Source organism: Centroberyx gerrardi, chromosome 24 (assembly GCF_048128805.1).
Source record: "Centroberyx gerrardi isolate f3 chromosome 24, fCenGer3.hap1.cur.20231027, whole genome shotgun sequence".
NCBI lineage: Eukaryota > Metazoa > Chordata > Actinopteri > Beryciformes > Berycidae > Centroberyx > Centroberyx gerrardi.
Window position 1 is genome coordinate 24,781,264 of NC_136020.1, and position 18,884 is coordinate 24,800,147.

Below are 18,884 nucleotides of genomic sequence, written 5' to 3' on the forward strand. Positions count from 1 at the left end.
CTGCTCCTCCTGCTGCCTCCCTCTGATCCTGCTTGCTGCTCCTTTCTTGGCCTGTGAGCCACTATAGTTATTTATTTGTTTTCTTTTGAGAACAGGGACTTTAAAACTTTCTCCTCCACCATCAAGTCTTCATCACCGTCTCTCACTGTGTCTTCTGCTGCTCTGTTTGCAGTGTTTAACACAGTCTGTTCTCTTTCTGCTTCCTCATCTTTTTTATGAGTTCCTCATCTTTTTTATTGAGGACCATGAGAACCTGCCGTCTGTGTGAAACGTGTTTCAGCAGTGGAGTTTTACAGCCCGAAGGGAAATTATCTTCCCGTACCTCGACAGTTCCCTCAACAACACATCATCACTGATAAACGGCGGGATGTTGGATACGGTGACTTGTTTAGCCGGTGTAGTGAGAGGAGTCACCGATACAGACGTGTCATTAACCACAATGCCGGTCTCGATTACCTTGTTCACTTTTCAATACTATCAACAAAGATCACCATAGCTCCGTTCATCCGAGCAGCAGATTTAATGCTGCTGTGACCCACAACTTCTCCCACTGCCAGACTGCAGTCCTCCACCGAAAGAGTTTGGTAAACTCCATGCCGGCGTGTAGTACGCCGACCAGCGAAAAAACACTGTCCGACCGCAAAACAAACCCCCTAAACCCCCTATATACACAGCAACACAGCAACACCTAACAAACCTAAAACTACACACTATTTACAATATTTACAGATAAAGAAAAAAGATAGAAGATAGAAAACACTCACAACCGCTCAGCACCCTCACTCCCAGCATGCATCAGAGAGAGAGAGAGAGAGAGAGAGTGAGAGATACAGAGAGAGAGAGATATACAGAGAGACAGAGAGACAGAGGAGAAACAGAGAGAGAGAGAGGGAGGGAGAGAGACAGAGTGAGAGAGACAGAGAGAGAGATGGAGAGCGAGAGAGAGAGAGATACAGAGTGAGAGACAGAGAGAGAGAGAGGGAGAAATACAGAAAGAGAGAGAGAGAGAGAGAGAGAGAGAGAGAGAGAGAGAGAGAGAGAGAGAGAGAGAGAGACACAGACAGACAGACAGACAGACAGACAGACAGACAGACAGACAGACAGACAGACAGACAGACAGAGAGAGAGAGATAGAGAGAGGGAGAGACATACAGAAAGAGAGAGAGAGACAGAGTGAGAGAGATAGAGTGAGAGACAGAGAGAGAGAGATAGAGAGAGGGAGAGACATACAGAAAGAGAGAGAGAGAGACAGAGTGAGAGAGACAGACAGACAGAGAGAGAGAGAGAGAGAGAGAGAATAGCAGCAGGAGATGAGACAGTATTTTAACATCTGAAATTGTGTTTAATAGAATCTGGAATTAAATGTAAAGATCTGTTAGTGTGTCTCTCTGTTAGTGTCTCTCTGTTAGTGTCTCTCTGTTAGTGTCTCTCTCTCTACAGTGTATTTCTGCTCCCTCCAGTGTTGTGCAGCAGAACATGAAGGCAGATGAGCGAGTCTCACTGACTGGTCTCTCTCTCTCTCTCTCTCTCCACACTGGACCAGCTGGCAGCAGGGAGCATCAGTGTTGGACAGACTGTCCTGTGTAGTAACTGCACTCACATCATCGTTGTCATCTCACATCTGGAAAGGCCCTGTGCATTTTGTGTGAGCCTCCTCCCTGACAACAGATCAGTATGGTGGGGAAGACCGTGAGATCGAAAGGAAAGGACTCTGACCTCAACGTAAATCACCTCATTTCCACCCCTAAGAGCTGGTATCAAGGAACAGAGCTGGTAAATAACCATAAAACTCAACGCTCAGCCCTGTCTTTGTTAATCCCCAAAGAGACACAGAGTCTGAGATGAGACATATTGGAATGTGTCCAAAATCAGGAGAAATCTTTGATACAGACTCATGAAACCTTGGGTATCACATTATGGTGGACTCTAATGTATATGTCTAATTTTATGTGTAACTGTGATGTATTATGTAATAGTTATTTGCATTATTCAATTTCTTTATCTTTACATGGGGCTTAGATAGCCATGTTTGATATTAAAGTGTTCAGGAATTTGTACTGAGTTTAATAATGTTAATGTTACGACGATCAATTATATTGGATAGATCTGGGAACCAAAATTAGGGTTTCATGCATATGTAATGAGCCATAACACTAGACATGCCAGCCCACGCACACACCCCTCAACTGATCACAACAAAACCAAACACACACATTTCCAATGCGGATTTGATGCACTTTACGTGGTCGCGACACGTGTGCTAACAACTTTGTTCCAAAGTTTGTCTCCAAAGACGGACTCAACTGCATCATCATCACAAGCCAAGTAAAGCCTGTTTCATCTGAAACAGTGAAGAGAGCCTTGCTGCTGCCTGTCTGCCTGACAAATACACACACACACACGCCAGCACGTGTGTGTGTGTGTGTGTGTCCTGCCTGCTACAACCGCTATCAGCTATCCTGCTGAGTTTAACTCTGAAGAATCATCGGAACCTCCAGAGTGGGTCGGCGTTAGCCTTGAGACCCACAGCCCTGTCCCACAGTCCTCTGTCCCGCAGCCCTGTCCCGCAGCCCTCTGTCCCGCAGCCCTCTGTTCAGCAGCCTGCGTGCTCCAGCCTGCGTGCTTCAGCCTGCGTGCTTCAGTCTGTTGCGGCCCGCTGAGATCAACTCAACAGACGTCGGATCTTCAACCTCCAGCACCTCGTCGAGCCGAGCCTCCTCACAGACTCCCGGCCTCGCGTGCTTCATCTCCCTCCGGACCTCCGCTGGTGTTGTATGTACTGATCATTGTCCGCTGGGCATCATATCATACATCACACATAGCTATTCCATTACATTCACACTTCACACACATATCACACACTTTATTACGGCTCCCTATAGTTATAGTAACCATTCAGTTATTCAAGGATTAATTTAAGTCAGTTTTCCAGATAGTTATATTGTCGCCCCTTTATTATTGCTATTGTTGCTGACTCATATCTTCCACTGCTCATCTTCCATGATTGTGTCTGCTGAAATGTTGGTTTAATTATCAGTATTGCATATTCACATGATCATCTATTCCTATTGCCATTGATTCATCACAATTCATACGTATACCTCTTGTATATACTGTACTATATTCACTTGTGTTTACCTGATTATTGAGTGTGCTTTAGTTTAGTAATAAATATATTATTTTGCATAAAGTCACCTCCTGTGCTCATTGTGTGGGTTTAAATTCAAACATGCCGAGAATTCACTCCTTCAGATGAGACCTGTTGATGCTGTCTGCTATCTGGTGCCCCGTTCTTAATTCTCATTGAAGCTAACTCTAAATTATATTGATATCAGACACCATTAATACCTATCACCACTACATCTGTAAGGAAAACCTCACAGGTTTGATCCCTGGAGCCAGGAGTCCAGGATCTGAAGGGAATCAGTGACAGTGGAACCAGACAATCTGATAATCTGCTGTCACATTATAATAACTTTCAAAATGTGGTAGAAATTCCCTCTGAATGGGTCAAAAATACAATGAAACCTGTGAAACCCATAAATCACTGGATGATGTCATACATCACATTATTACATTATCCAGGGATTATTACTTTATCAAGGCTGTGACATTTCCCAGCATGCCTAGGGGGAGGAGGAGGGACTACATCTCCCAGCATGCCTGGGAGGAAAACACAGTGAGCCTGCTAATGGATGGATTTCTATAAGGAATTGATAAAGGGTTTGTTTATAAGACATTGATAAGAAATCAATATTGATCAGATCTGGATGGATTTCACTCTCTGGATCAATAGATTTAGATTCAGTTCCTCTGCAGCAGAAACATGAATCAAAGTTTTGTTTAACGAGACTTCGACAAAGAAGGTCTAACTTTCCCCCACATGCTAATTAATAAAACACACACATACACACACACAGTCAATAAAGCAAATCTGCTACCTGCAGAGACGTCAATATAAATTAACCAGCAGAAAGACAGAGCACTGTGTGTGTGTGTGTGTGTGTGTGTGTGTGTGTGTGTGTGTGTGTGCGCGCGTGTGTGTTTAAATTATACCTGACCTCTCATCACCAAGGGTTGCCACGGTAACAAGGACACCTGGTCATAAAAATTACAGGCTAAACATAGACTGGTAACACACAAGCACACACACACACACACACACACACACACACACACACACACACTCACTCACACACACACATTTCACTCCCACAGTCTGCGAACAAAAGAAACATTCCTGTGGGGAAATTACTGGTGTACACACACACACACACACACACACACACACACACACCTGTTCCACCTGTCTCACCAGTCTGACAGCAGCAGTCTTCTGGTCTCTAAGTCATACAGCTGAAACCTTTAACACTGCCTCCATACAGTATAGCCAGTATATACAGCTAAATTATCAGTTTCTCTGGTTTTACTATTTATAGGTATGTGTTTGAGTAAAATTAGTAAAATGAATATTTTTGTGTGTGTATTTTTGCAGTGTTTTCAGACCTCGAATAATGCAAAGAAAACAAGTTCATATTCATTTTTAAACAACACAATACTAATGTTTTAACTTAGGAAGAGTTCAGAAATCAATATTTGGTGGAATAACCCTGATTTTCAATCACAGCTTTCATGCGTCTTGGCATGCTCTCCACCAGTCTTTCACATTGCTGTTGGGTGACTTTATGCCACTCCTGGCGCAAAAATTCAAGCAGCTCGGCTTTGTTTGATGGCTTGTGACCATCCATCTTCCTCTTGATCACATTCCAGAGGTTTTCAATGGGGTTCAGGTCTGGAGATTGGGCTGGCCATGACAGGGTCTTGATCTGGTGGTCCTCCATCCACACCTTGATTGACCTGGCTGTGTGGCATGGAGCATTGTCCTGCTGGAAAAACCAATCCTCAGAGTTGAGGAACATTGTCAGAGTAGAAGGAAGTTTTCTTCCAGGACAACCTTGTACGTGTCTTGAGTCAGGCGTCCTTCACAAAGACAAATCTGCCTGATTCCTGCCTTGCTGAAGCACCCCCAGATCATCACCGATCCTCCACCAAATTTCACAGTGGGTGCGAGACACTGTGGCTTGTAGGCCTCTCCAGGTCTCCGTCTAACCATTAGGCGACCAGGTGTTGGGCAAAGCTGAAAATTGGACTCATCAGAGAAGATGACCTTACTCCAGTCCTCTACGGTCCAATCCTTATGGTCTTTTGCAAACCTCAGCCTGGCTCTTCTTTGCTTCTGAACTCTTAAAACATTAGTATTGTGTTGTTTAAAAATGAATATGAACTTTTTTTCCTTGCATTATTCGAGGTCTGAAAACACTGCATCTTTTTTGTTATTTTGACTTGTCATTTTCTGCAAATAAATGCTCTAAATGACAATATTTTATTTGGAATTTGGGAGAAATGCTGTCAGTAGTTTATAGAATAAAACAAAAACATTCATTTTACTAATTTTACTCAAACACATACCTATAAATAGTAAAACCAGAGAAACTGATAATTTTGCAGTGGTCTCTTATTTTTTTCCAGAGCTGTATATACAGTGTACAGTCTATATATAGACAGTATATACAGTATACAGCATAGAGATATAACAGTAGAGGGGAGCTGTCATAGAGAATTCCCATTCTGGAATGGGACCACATGGCAGCCATCTTACCTGGGTACACTTCTCAGCTGACTGTCATTGGAATCAATGGTGAAAGTGGCTTATGCTGCCATTAAAATGCTAATATTTTTTTATTGAGACATCACTACTACTTTATATTTAGCTCACTGTATGCAAGACAACTGTGACTGTCTAAAATGGTACCAAACATGAGCATTTTTTGTAGTCTGTAGATAAAAATAGCTAAACTATGTTAAGTAATTATGTTTTAAATCATAAAGATTATCTTCTAGAAGTATTTTAATAGTGCATTTACTTTACAGAAACTATGAATCCTATTTTCAAGAAGACTTTATAATTCTCAGATTTCTTTGGTACTCTTTGGTACTGAGTAGTTGTATTAAGAGTATATATGAAAATCTGCTTATTTTTAATGTAAAACCCCCAAATGATCTGTTGTTGTAACAATAGACAAATGTTGGCAGCAATTAAATATCAACATCACTGAAACACACCTAACAATACACCCAGATAAAATATACAATAAAAGGCAAATGTAATGCCATTAAGTGGTTAGTGTGACAGCTTTAAGCCAATTTAAGCAGGTAATAATGGACATAGGCCCTCACATTTTTTTTTTTACTTTATTGGCATGACATCTTAGCCTACAATTAAGATTACACTCCATAAAGAAATAATTTATATAGATGCCATCATGTAAACAAGTAGGCTATTACAGTAAAAACAAACATCTCTACACTTGAATCAACTTAAAATCCACAGTAGCCTATACAGATATGCAAATGAACGTCCTCTCTGTCTGCCACCACGCGCCACTATGTGCCACTTCCATCATTAAGGTGCGTCTTGGCAGAAATAGCCTGCAATTAATTTTAAAAAATCGCGGCATTTTCAGCAGCGGTGCCGCTACTGAGTACTATACAAATACTATAGAAAACACTATAGAACGTATGTTTAGCATGGCAGGTCGCGACTTTATGGCGGCGACCTGCCACAGTAGAATATAAACACTGGTTGGACATAATGCTGAATGATGTGTGCTGATTGTTCTCAGAAACAACGTGTTTGTATGGCAGCAGAGAGCTAGCCAACTAACATACAGCTGAAATGTAAAGATTACATCTAACAGCTAACTAGCTAACACATACCGTTACAAACTGTTTCAAATAGAACTCCAGTCTGTTGGCTACTACTAGCCAGAAATGTTGTGTTTTAAGTTGTGTCAGTTAAATTTAGCATATAAAACAGCCTCTATCTTCTACTCTACTGACGTGTGGAAGTTGATGCAGCTTCTCTGGTCTCTTTGGTCCTTTTAGTGCAGCAGTTTGATCCAGATCAGGACAACAGTGGTTGCTTCCCATAGACAGCTGTTGTAAACTGTACCCGGGTAAGATGGCGGACGGTTATCCCACAGTCTATGACGTAATGTCCTCTCTAGTGTTATATCTCTATGGTATACAGTCTATATATATATATATATATATATATATACACAGTGTACAGTCTATATATAGACAGTATATACAGTATACAGTCTATATATATATATATATATAGTATGGTGGCTTGAATCTGTCATGGTCCCAGCCTAGCCCTTGTGTTTCCCTTTCCCTGTGTTCCCAGTGCTCCCCTGTCTGTCTGTCTCTCTCTCTGTCTTGTTTGTGTGTGGGTGTGGTCTCCCCTCGTTCTCCTGGCTCCCAGCTCAGCTCGTCCTACACACCTGCCTGCAATCAGCTCGTCTCCGGTCTGCTCACCTGCTTCCCATCATCTCGTCAGCCTACAGTATATCATCCCCGGCTTGCCATCCACTCACCGCCAGATTGTTCCGCCTTGTTCGTGGTAGCTACTCTCTCGGCCCCTCAGTATCTTGTTTACCTGAGGTTAATCCTGTGTTTCCTCGTGCCTGTTTCCTAACAGTGTTTTCCCTGTGTCCAGGATTCCTCGTGCCCTCTCCGCTGTGTGTTACCTCACATGCCCACGCCTTTCCAGCCAGCCTGTCTGCTCATCTGTTCGTCTGCCTGCCATTCAGCTCGGCCCGGATCACCCACACCGCTCCGCCTCGCTGTCTCCAGTCTCTACCCACCTCTTCATCCCATTCCCCAAACTAACCACCAGCCTTCTAATGAACCCTTTTTTCCATCTCCATCCACCTTTGTCCATGTCTGCATTTGGGTCCTAGAAACAAACCGTAACAGAATCAGTGGAGAAATGTCTGTCTGCCTGTAACCACCTTGAACCTGGGCACTTCATTCACTGGTCAAACTGCTGCTGTAGGAGTTTTTTTACAGTGTTCATCGTGGAAAATCCAGATTCACATTGATATGTGGAACCAAACATGGTGAGCACATGACTGGCTGCCTTCTGAAGGTGGGGAACATCTGCTGCAGTATCAGCTCCTGCCTCGCTTTGAAAAGAGTGGCAGAAACGAAGCGGAGCGGTAATGTGTTGTTTGTTGCCAGGCAACCAAAGTAGCGCTGAGTTGTTCTCTTGAGAAGTGATGCATGACGCACAGATTTTATCCGCTCAAGTTGAACTATTTTCAACTCTTTGCGCGACCAACCACTGCGGAAAAATCTGCGATCTGCCGCGCAGCCCACGGTGAGCACCGAATCTGCGCCCTTCTGTAGGAAATAGTGGCGTTTTGAGCCGACGGGCGCGCGGCACACACACACACACACACGGCTCCATGAAAGTAAAAATCAAGGATGGTTAACTTGCACTCTGCAATGTGTGTCACACATGCGCTCGCAGCCTCGTGCACACAAGTAAATGCACGTTCAATCACACATGTCGGACACTATATATGTACAGTGTATATATGTGCATATACAGTATATGTGTGTGTGTGTGTGTGTGTGTGTGTGTATATATATATATATATATATACACACTCACCGGCCACTTTATTAGGTACACCTATCTAGTACCAGCTGGTCATCTGTTGCTATAGCCCATTTATCATAATAGCCAACAACTTGTGTGTTCAGAGATGCCCTTCTGCACACCCTTCTGCTTTCTGTTCGCTTGAACAAGTCTGCCCATTCTCTGCCATCTTCTGACCTCTCTCATTAACAAGATGTTTTTGCTTACTGGATGTTTTTTGTTTTTCGCACCATTCTCTGTAAACTCTAGAGACTGTAGTGTGTGAAAATCCCAGGAGGGCAGCTGTTTCTGAGATGCTGGAACCACCATGTTTGGCACCAACAATCAGACCACAGTCAAAGTCGCTTAGATCACCCATTTTGCCCATTCTAATGTTTGGTCGAACAAAAAAATAAACTTCTTCACCATGTCTGCAAGCTTTATGTATTGAGTTGCTGCCACATGATTCACTGTTTGGACTAGCAGGCTACTTGCATTCACAAGCAGGTGTACCTAATAAAGTGGCTGGTGAGTGTGTATATAGTATAACGCAACATGAATCCAGGCTGCTGAGGCTCAAGAGCTGATGACAAAAATCCCAAAACAAACGAGCATCAGAACAACATTATTCACCCTGAAACACCTTTGGGTGCAACAGACTGCGACACACCATGACACACCTGTTCACACTCGCATTTACATTCACCTGATCATCATTCCTCATACAGGCACAGCAGCCTATTATCATTCAGGTATTGGTTATTTGGGACTGATGTGGCCTAGTGATCAACATACCGCACATGCAAGTTTCATCCCAAGACTGACAGAAAAATCTACTCACTCTTCAGAAGTAAACTCATCAGCCCAAAATCAGCCACAATTTCCAAAATCAGCAGTATTGTTGTACAAATGTCACAGAGCCAGGCAAGGCGAGTTTATTTACACAGTACAACACATTTCAGACACATTGGCAAGTCAAAGTGCTGTCCATAAATAACATTTACATTTATCTGGATCTATGTGTGGTTGGCAGTGTATTATACACAGTCACTGATCTTTAGGATTTGGACCCACCGCAGATTCCTTGCAAAGCCGACGGGCCCGTTGGGGTGTGTGTGTGTGTGTGTGTGTGTGTGTGTGTGTGTGTGTGTGTGTGTGTAGAAATGGGATTGAGGAAATATTCTATATACTCTGCTGTAAAATAGGTTTCGCTATCACAATCGGAGACATGTGTGTCTGTCTGTGTGTATGTACTGTATGTGTTTCTGTGTATTTCTGTGTGTGAGTATGGACATAACCAGTCCGAACCAGTCCAGACCAGACCAGTGCAGAGACCCCATAAGACCACACTAAACTGAACCAGACCAAACCAGACCAGGACCAGTATTTATCAAAGTTTTGACAATTACACTGAAGAATCCTGTAAAGAGACAATTTGGGAGTAAAAACATTATTATTACATATGCTAACTGTCAAGAGAAAAAGTATTTATCAAGCAGCTTGCACCTACTTACAGCCAAGTAGGAACAATCCTCAAGAGCAACTCTCAAGTGTCTTTATGACAACTGAAGCTACTGTAAAGATTGGCATGATGCAATGAATCACAACAATGTTCAGAGAGGAATTGCCAATGGACTACAAGGATTAGCCTTGCAAGTCAAGGGGACCACTATTGGCAATCGGTTTGTGCCTGCGTATTGGCAATATATATATGGCAGACTGGGAGGAGTCTGTTTCCCAAGTTTGAGTTGATACCGTCTTGTTGTCTGCACTATCTGGATGATGTGTGGGGTTCTGGCCACACTCAAAGAGTCCACTCAATGCCCACCATCCTTCCATTATGGTTAAGCCGGTTCTTAACGCAACCACCATAGATTTCTTGGACATGACTACATTCAAGGGTCCATTGTTTGCTGACATGGTTTCTGTGGAGAAAAAGTTGCATTCTATGTCTCTGTTTTAGGCAAGAATAACTGCTTTCTTCCTTCATGTGTCCATGTGTAATTAGATGTTCAGAATTAGGACTGGTGCCATGCATTCCTGAGACAGTGGTGTGATCTTGTTCATTCCTGAGACAGTGGTGTGATCTTGTTCATTCCTGTAATAGTGATGTCATCTTTAGCTGCCTTGTCTAGGAGACACTTTGCCTAGGAAATGTTTGGCCTTGTGTGGCCTGGTCCATATAAGCTTTATTGGAGTAACCCCCTTTCAACTGTATCAGTACTTCTTCTGTGCACCTATCTCCATGCTGCATGTATCATTAAAGAGAACACTGAATTGGATGATGGCGAAATAGTCTTTATTTCAGTTTTATTCTTCAGGTTCCCTGAACATAAAGGTCTTTGTGAAGCCTACGGATACACATGCCCTCTTACGCCGGCAGAGTTTTCACAGCCACTTTCTGGGCTTAAGGGTTTGACTGAATCTGTACCCGACTGTCGGACCAGGGAACAGAAGTAAAGTATCTCTTCACCTGATGGAAAGAGGCTACTCATGATCGTTCCTACAGCGGGTGCAACGCAGGGTCTATGGCGATGTGGATCATCGGAGGGATTCTAGTGCTCTCCAGGACCCTCTGAGTCAACTGGTACCCCTCGTTATGACTTATTTGGGATACACTACTCGTGCCAAGAGGGTCCTAAAGACCAATTTTGCCTGGTTGTTGGTGGCCACAGACCTGGCCCAGTCTGCTCGGGTCATTTCTACACAAAATCCAAACCTGAAGGACCTCTTGGTGCGTGCCAAGCTCCGACCAATAAATGCTTGAGTCCAGCGCTCCGTCCGGTGGCCAGATCCAACTCAAGGGGAGCTGTGTACAGACTTCCTTTGCACCTGCACTTGTTGTGTGCATCTGATCCGCTGTACACATTGTAATGTCCAGTACATGGGTGAAACCCAGAACTCTCTCTGGACGAGATGTACCATGCATCTCTACACCAATCCAATCCTCTAACCTAATCGAAAACCCAACCTGATCCTGACTCTTAACCTAACCCTGATCAAACATGGCAGGAGATGGTCTGGGCCACAGAGGAATCCCTTGATGGGTCAGCTGGTCCAATTAAAGACATGAAGGCTGAAAAACTTGTTCTGACCTGGTTGTCCTGAAGTCAGGGAGACCCATTTCCAAAGATATCATAGTCATGATGCATCTGTCTCCCTGTCTTTCTTGTCCTGTCTCTCTATCTCCGTGTTTCTCTCTCACCTCAAACAGTAAACGAAGCCAGTCATTGGTTAACTGTTTATTGACAGTCCTCATTCATCTCTGTGATTAGATTTCACTGATGCCATTAGAAAAAGCACCTTGCTAAATGTTTGTGTGTGTGTGTGTGTGTGTGTGTGCGTGTGCGTGTGTGCTTAATGAGGCCTGACTTGGTAATATCTCAAGGCGACTCTCACTCTGCCATACAGCTGGAGGATAGCTTTCTAATGGTAACACTCACACACACACACACACTTTTCTCTCTTTTTTCTTTTCACCTCCCATTCTCTATTTCATTTCGTCTGTCCCTTAACCAGGAAAAACATTAAATCTTTCAGTTTGTTCAGTTTATATGCAGATTGATATGTATAGACTCTATAGATGAGTTTCCAAGCAACATCACATAAAGTGTGCACACGCATCTCAGGGGCAGAAAGGCTACCGGTAGCCACTCAGTTCACCTTAGTTAGTTAGTAATCTGATTTCCCAGAAGCGATAGCATTTTAGTTTAGTAAGTGCATGGCCATATATTTTAACATCATGCCTCGTATTTGCTAGTTGCAGTTGCACCCTAGACTGGAAAGAATAAAAGCAACCCCCGAAATCAACAGTTACAGTAGGGTCCAGCTGCAGCCCCGGACTGGCTACCATTAACGTTAAGGCTGTTGCTTCCGTGTTTTCCGAGAACACTCTGGAACGCATTTAAATCAGAGGTCGGTAGTTCCAACTTGGAACTACCGACCTCCGACCATTAGGGTGAATGTGCTATGCCAATTGGAAGTCGGAGGTCAGTAGTTCAGAGTTGGAACTACCGACCTCCAATCTAAATGCATTCCAGAGTCTTCTCGGGAAAACACGGACGTAACAGCCTTTACCATTAACGTTAACGGTAGCTGACAGCTCTAGTAACATTAGCAAGCTAGTTCATACTAGCAAAGACTTCCATAACCCCTATCCCTAACTTCGCCTAGCCTAGCCAGTGGCTTCTCTGGGTATGCAGCTGGGTGCTATTGGAGTAGCAATCCAGCAACTCAGTTCACTAGCTTCATAGTCCCTGGTTGACACTTACCCAGCCGTACAATTTGTTGTCAGAATGTCGCCTTTTTCAGTATTCACACTTTGACGCTGGCTGGGCTCTTAACACACAAAACTCACCAGAGATGTAATGTCTAATTTGTAGCACATGCCTACATGTGTGAAATGTGAATTTACAGCATCGAGAGACTTGTATGCTCGGAGACTGTCTTTTGTATATGCTAGGCTTTTCATATACATGTCTGGCCATTGAATGGGTGGCCACTTGGCCATGTCTACAAGCCATTCATCAACTGGATTGAATAAGGGTCTGGCAGTCATTCACCAGTACTTAAAACAAGTTTTTCTAAATAATCTGTGCAGTCGGAGTCTGACAAACTAGCCAGGTACGCCATTGTTGTCCGTTTGTTTGCTGTTACCATTGCGAAAATGAAAGCCAAGTTGCTATAGCTACTATAGCCACAGCGGCTTTTCTGCCCCTGAGCAGCGCGTGCATCCTCGACTGTTTGTAAACAGGAAACTCATCTATATGGAGACTGATATGTATAGAGTCTATATGGAGACTATGTATGGAGACTGATATGTATAGAGTCTATATGGAGACTGATATGTATAGAGTCTATATGGAGACTGACATGTACAGTCTGTATGTATGTAGACTGATAAATTAATAATAATACATTTTATTTGTAAGCGCTTTACATAGTACTCAAAGACACTTTACAACAGCTAGGGGAAAATAAAATAAATATAAAATACATAAAAACATTGATATAAAGTGATGATGATAAATGAAGATGATAAAAATGAAAAGAGTGTGCATTTCAGTTCTGGAGAGGCAGTGGGAGATACTGTAGGCCTTTTTGAAAAGGTGGGTTTTGAGTTTATTTTTGAATGAAGGGAGTGAGTCCGAGTTTCTGATGTGTAAAGGGAGGGAGTTCCAGAGGGTCGGGGCAGCGATGGCAAAGGCTCCGGCCCCCAAGGTGCGGTGCTTGGTCCTGGTGATGGGGGTCAGGAGGTCGGCATCAGCTGATCTGAGGTGGTGAGTGGCGATGGAGAAGGTTTGGCAGGTATGAGGGGGCAAGATTATTGAGAGCTTTGTATGTGATGAGGAGGATCTTGAAGTGGATTCGGTGCTGTATTGGGAGCCAGTGAAGGTGCTGAAGGATGGGTGTTATGTGTTCTCTGGAGCGGGAGTGGGTGAGCAACCGGGCAGCTGAGTTCTGAACGTATTGTAGTTTTTGGAGGACAGTGGAAGGGAGGCCATACAGGATGCTGTTGCAGTACTCCATTCTGGAGGTTATGAAGGCATGGATGAGTGTTTCAGCAGCTGAGAAGGAGAGGGTGGGCCGAAGTCGAGCAATATTGCAGAGATGAAAAAAGGACGTTTTGGTGATGTTGTTGATGTGCGACTTGAAGGAGAGGGTGGGATCCACAGTGACGCCAAGGTTTCGGACCAGGGGGGGAAGCTGTGACTGTGTGACCATCGATGTTGAGTGAGAAGTCCTGGAAAGAGGGGAGGAGGGATTTGGGGCCGATGATGATGTTACAAACCTGGCTCAAGACTTGCAACAAATGAGAGAGCCCACACACTAATGAAAGGTGAAAAAGATATTTATTAAACTAAGCATAACAACTCATAATGAAATATGGGAATGTTAGGCATCAGTGATGTAAAGTATGTCTGGATGAGTGAAGTGTTGATTGTAGAAATAAAGGAAAATAACACCAAAAGCAAACTAATCTAAAGTGAAGGCCATGTGGAGGGCGTCCTGGCTTCTCAGCAACAAGAGAGAAACTCCTAGGACAACAACCCTTTTATATCCTTAGGCCACTCCCTCCTCAGGTGCAGCCGATCAACTCTGATGGACCTCTTAACACTGGCACTCCTGGAAGAGAGACAACAGGTTTGTAACTGGAGAGAACTAGAGAAAGGTAAATAGGAGAGAGAGATAGAGAAAGGACCGTCACAATGATGATTTCCGATTTATTGCAGTTGAGTTTGAGGAAGTTGCTGTTCATCCAGGTTTTTATTTCAGTGAGGCAATTAGTGAGGATAGAGAGAATGGCAGGAGTGATGGTTTTGGTGGAGATGTAGAGCTGGGTGTCGTTGGCGTAGCAATGGAACTGTAGTCCGTGGCGGCATATGATGTGACCTAGGGGGAGCATGTAGAGGATGAAGAGGAGGGGACCAAGCACTGAGCCTTGAGGGACACCATGGGTGACTGGGGTGGTGTCGGATTTGCAGTTATTGATGGAGATGTAGTGAAATCTATCGGAAAGGTAAGATTTGAACCATGAGAGTGCTGAACCAGTTATGGCAATGCAGGATTGCAGGCGACTGAGGAGGATGGGGTGGTTGATGGTGTCGAAGGCTGCACTGAGGTCGAGGAGGAGGAGGATGTTGAGGGAGCCGGAATCAGAGGAAAGTAGGAGGTCATTGGTGACTTTAAGGAGAGCAGTTTCTGTACTGTGGTGTGTTCGCCTGATTGGAATGTTTCATATATCTGGTTGGTGTGGAGGTATTATTTGAGTTGGGTAGCGACGGCACGTTCCAGTATTTTAGAAAGAAATGGGAGGTTTGAGATGGGTCTTAAGTTGTTGGGGTTGTCAGAGTCCAGGCCAGGCTTCTTGAGGATGGGTGTGATGGCAGCAAGCTTGAAAGGAGAGGGAACAGTGCCAGAGGTGAGGGAGGAGTTTATAATGTTAGTGATGAGTGGGCTAAGACAAGGGAGACAAGCTTTGACAAGGGTGGAGGGGATGGGGTCCAGGGGACAGGTGGAGGACTTGATGCCAGTGAGTATTTTGGAGAGGTCAGATACGGTTATGGGGGAGAAGAGGGAAAGGCTATGGTCTGTTGGCGGGGGAGGTACAGGCTCCGGGTCGGGGGGATGGAAGAGGAGGTGGCTAGCTGATTGTGTATATTTTCAATGTTGGAGTGAAAGAATGACAGGAAGTTGTTGCATTTTTCCAGGGTGAAGGAGTGTGAGATATTGTCCATTGGTTTGAGGAGCTTGTTTATGATGGAGAACAGAGCATTGGGGTTGGAGGAACCAGAGTGTATGATGCCGGAGTAGAAGGTGGAGCGGGCTGTGTTGAGTGCAGACTTGTACAGGTGAAGAAGCTCTTTGTAGGCCAGGGCGTGTACGGTGAGTCCAGTTTTCTTGTGTAGCCATTCCAGTTGTCATCCTTGTTGTTTGAGTTTCTGTAGTTCAGGAGTGTACCAGGGGGCAGAGTGAATGAATGTGAAAGTTTTTTTTTTTATGGGGGCAAGCTGGTCGAGGCAGGTAGACAACGTGTGATTGTAGAAGTCAACAAGGTCTGTGGGAGCTGGGTTTACAGGGAGGGTGAAGTCAGATATGATGTGGATATACAGGTGGAGAGGGAGATGGGACAGATGGACTTGATTTGGACTCGTGATTTTGTTTGGGGCGGCTGTGGCTCAGGAGGTAGAGCGGGTCGTCCACTAATCAGAAGGTCGGTGGTTCGATCCCCAACTCCTCCAGTCCGCATGTCGAAGTGTCCTTGGGCAAGATACTGAACCCCAAATTGCTCCCGATGGTTGCGTCAGCACCCTGCGTGGTAGCTTGCCGCCATCGGTGTATGAATGTGTGTGTGAATGGGTGAATGTAGGCATGTTGTAAAGCGCTTTGAGTGGTCGGTAGACTAGAAATGCGCTATATAAATGCAGACCATTTACCAATGTCCAGGATGATGGCCAAGTAGTCGGAGATAGTGAGGTCAATGCTGGAGAGATTTCTGATGTGGAGGCCAGTGGAGCAGACCAGGTCCACAATGTGTCCACGGCTGTGGGTGGGAAAATTAACATGTTGGGTGAAGTTGAAACAGTTGAGTATATCCAAAAACTCTATTGCACTTTTGCAGTCTGGGGAGTCGATGTGTATATTAAAATTACCTAGGAGCAAAATAGATGGTGAAATTGAAGACAGTTGTGTAATGAATTCCGAGAGGTCTGACAGAAAAGAGGGGTTGGGTTTGGGAGGACGGTAGATGATAGCAATGACCAGAGGTTTAGGGCCAGGGATTTTAAATGCCAGGTGTGCAGAAGATGGTGCAGCAGGGATGGAGAGTGGTCTGGGGTTTAGATCTTGGCGGTGTATGACAGCAATTCCTCCTCCTCGGCCCTCAGAGCGTGGGTTGTCCATGTATGAATATCCAGCAGGGGTGGTTTGATTTAGTGACAGGTAATCCAGGGGTTTTTGCCAGGTTTTGGTGAGACAGAGTAAATCCAGTTTATTGTCGGTGATGAATTCATTGAGAATAAGACTTTTGTTATTGAGAGATCTTGTGCTGAACAGGGTGATTTTCAAGGACTTTTGTTTTGAAATTGGTGTAGGGGACTTGGGTATTGGGCGGAGATTGATAGTATTCACGTGGGGATTATTGTGATGATGTAGCGTGGTCACGGGGTGATTGTTGTGATGACGGATTGCGGAAGTGGGGGAGCTACGCCCGGACCACAGAAACGGGATGCTGTTGACCATAGTAAATTTTAAATAAACTTACGACGGGAGCCTCTGTGGTTGTAGCGGTAGCGTCGTTGAAGTCCAAAGTTTTTTATTGTTGTGATAAGTTCCGTAGCAGGAGGCGTTGGTGATTTAGTTAGAGGAGTTCCGTAGTTGTGTAGCGTTGAGCCATGGCCGAAACAGAGCTGAGCCAAGTGGTGGATGGATGTGACAGGTGAAGAGATGGCAGATACAGCAGGACCAACCACAGCATTGTAGATGGAGAAGCGAGACAACCTAGGTCCAGGTTGGAAGCTGAGGGGAGCTAGCTTGGCTCGATGCAGGAAGGCAGCGGTCCCAGCCAGCAGGAGCTAACTGCACCGGGTCGGGTGGAAGCCTGTCCGGGGAATACCTTCGGCAGCAGAGGTGGTCTCAGTGGCTCAGTGCGGGAAGGCAGCGGTCCCAGCCAGCAGGAGCTAACCGCACCGAGAGAGGTGGAAGCCTGTCTGGGGGATACCTTCCAACTACACAGTGGTGGATGTGGTCGTGAAGGCAAACACAGATTAGCGCCAGCAGTAGCAGGTAACCGTAGTCGGTTTGGAAGTCCAGGTCAGTTGACGAGTGATCGGTTATAAGTGATCGGTGTGTCAGTGCATCATTGTATCAGTGAATCAGAAGTGAGGACTGAAAGGTGTAGAAGGTTCTGAGTGGAAAACAGCGAAGCAGAACGCAGAACGATGTTGAACAGAATAAATCCTCCTCTCTCTCTGTCATTAGCACTAATATGTGTGAGCCAGCTAGCGTAGTGGTTCGATAGCCGAACAGTATAAGTACAATGTGAAGGAACTCATCCATTTAAAAGCTATTACACACACACACACACACACACACACACACCTACACATTCACACACGCATACACACAGACGATATTACAGAAGTCATTAAGAATATATTAGAGATGCCATTAAGAAGCAATAAATGATGGACAGATGGACACACACACACACACACACACACACACACACACACACACACAGGTTATTAATATCTTCCAAGATATTAAATGAGAAAGTCTGAAATGACTAAAGAAAGGCCTGTGTGAGTGTGTGTGTGTATGTGTGTGTCACACACCTCCTCCGAGACATGCACTGCCTCGGAGTTAGACCGAGGCAGTGAATGTCTCGGAGGAGATTATATCTGACCTCTGTATCTCTGTGAGAGACTGTGAAGGTCGTGGAACAGAACATCAACTTCCACTAACAGATGCCCGAGGTCGCCGACAACAGAGACAACGTCAACGCTGGACTGAGCTGAAACTTGAAGGGAAGCAGCATGTCTCCCTGCTGCAGATCACTCTGTCTCCCACAGTGTTTACAGTGCAGCTATAGATGAGAGCATCGTCGTCTTCACTATAAAAGCAAGATTACAGGTTTTACCAACTAAGCTTAATCTTTCCATCTGGCTTCCTGACAGTCATGCTCCTCACTGTAAACACCATCGTCACAAACAGATAGCTGAAAAACAGATAGCTGAAGCTGGTTGCCATGTATACAGGGGGCTTTACATATGTAGGCACGACAGAATAGTGGATCTGATATCAAAACATATCACATCTATTTTCAGGTCTTCTATAATGCTTTATAAGCGTTCTGCTGTGAAGCCGAGCATGTTCAGTCTGTAGTGAGGAT

At 44.6% G+C, this 18,884-nt stretch overlaps 2 protein-coding genes across 2 annotated transcripts in view; both read right to left on the reverse strand.

Annotated features, from left to right (window-relative positions):
* Positions 1-18,884, reverse strand: part of LOC139910704 (tetraspanin-8-like) — a 140,209-nt gene that overhangs the window by 29,718 nt on the left and 91,607 nt on the right. The gene's annotated exons all lie outside the window — the stretch shown is intronic.
* On the reverse strand, positions 16,406-17,233 carry LOC139910701 (uncharacterized). Its single transcript, XM_071898078.1, has one exon. The coding sequence runs from the start codon at positions 17,231-17,233 to the stop codon at positions 16,406-16,408; it is 828 nt and encodes a 275-aa protein (XP_071754179.1).

Coding starts and splice junctions, on each gene's coding strand:
- LOC139910701 (XM_071898078.1), bottom strand. CDS start 17,233: ATGGTCAACAGCATCCCGTTTCTGTGGTCCGGGCGTAGCTCCCCCACT.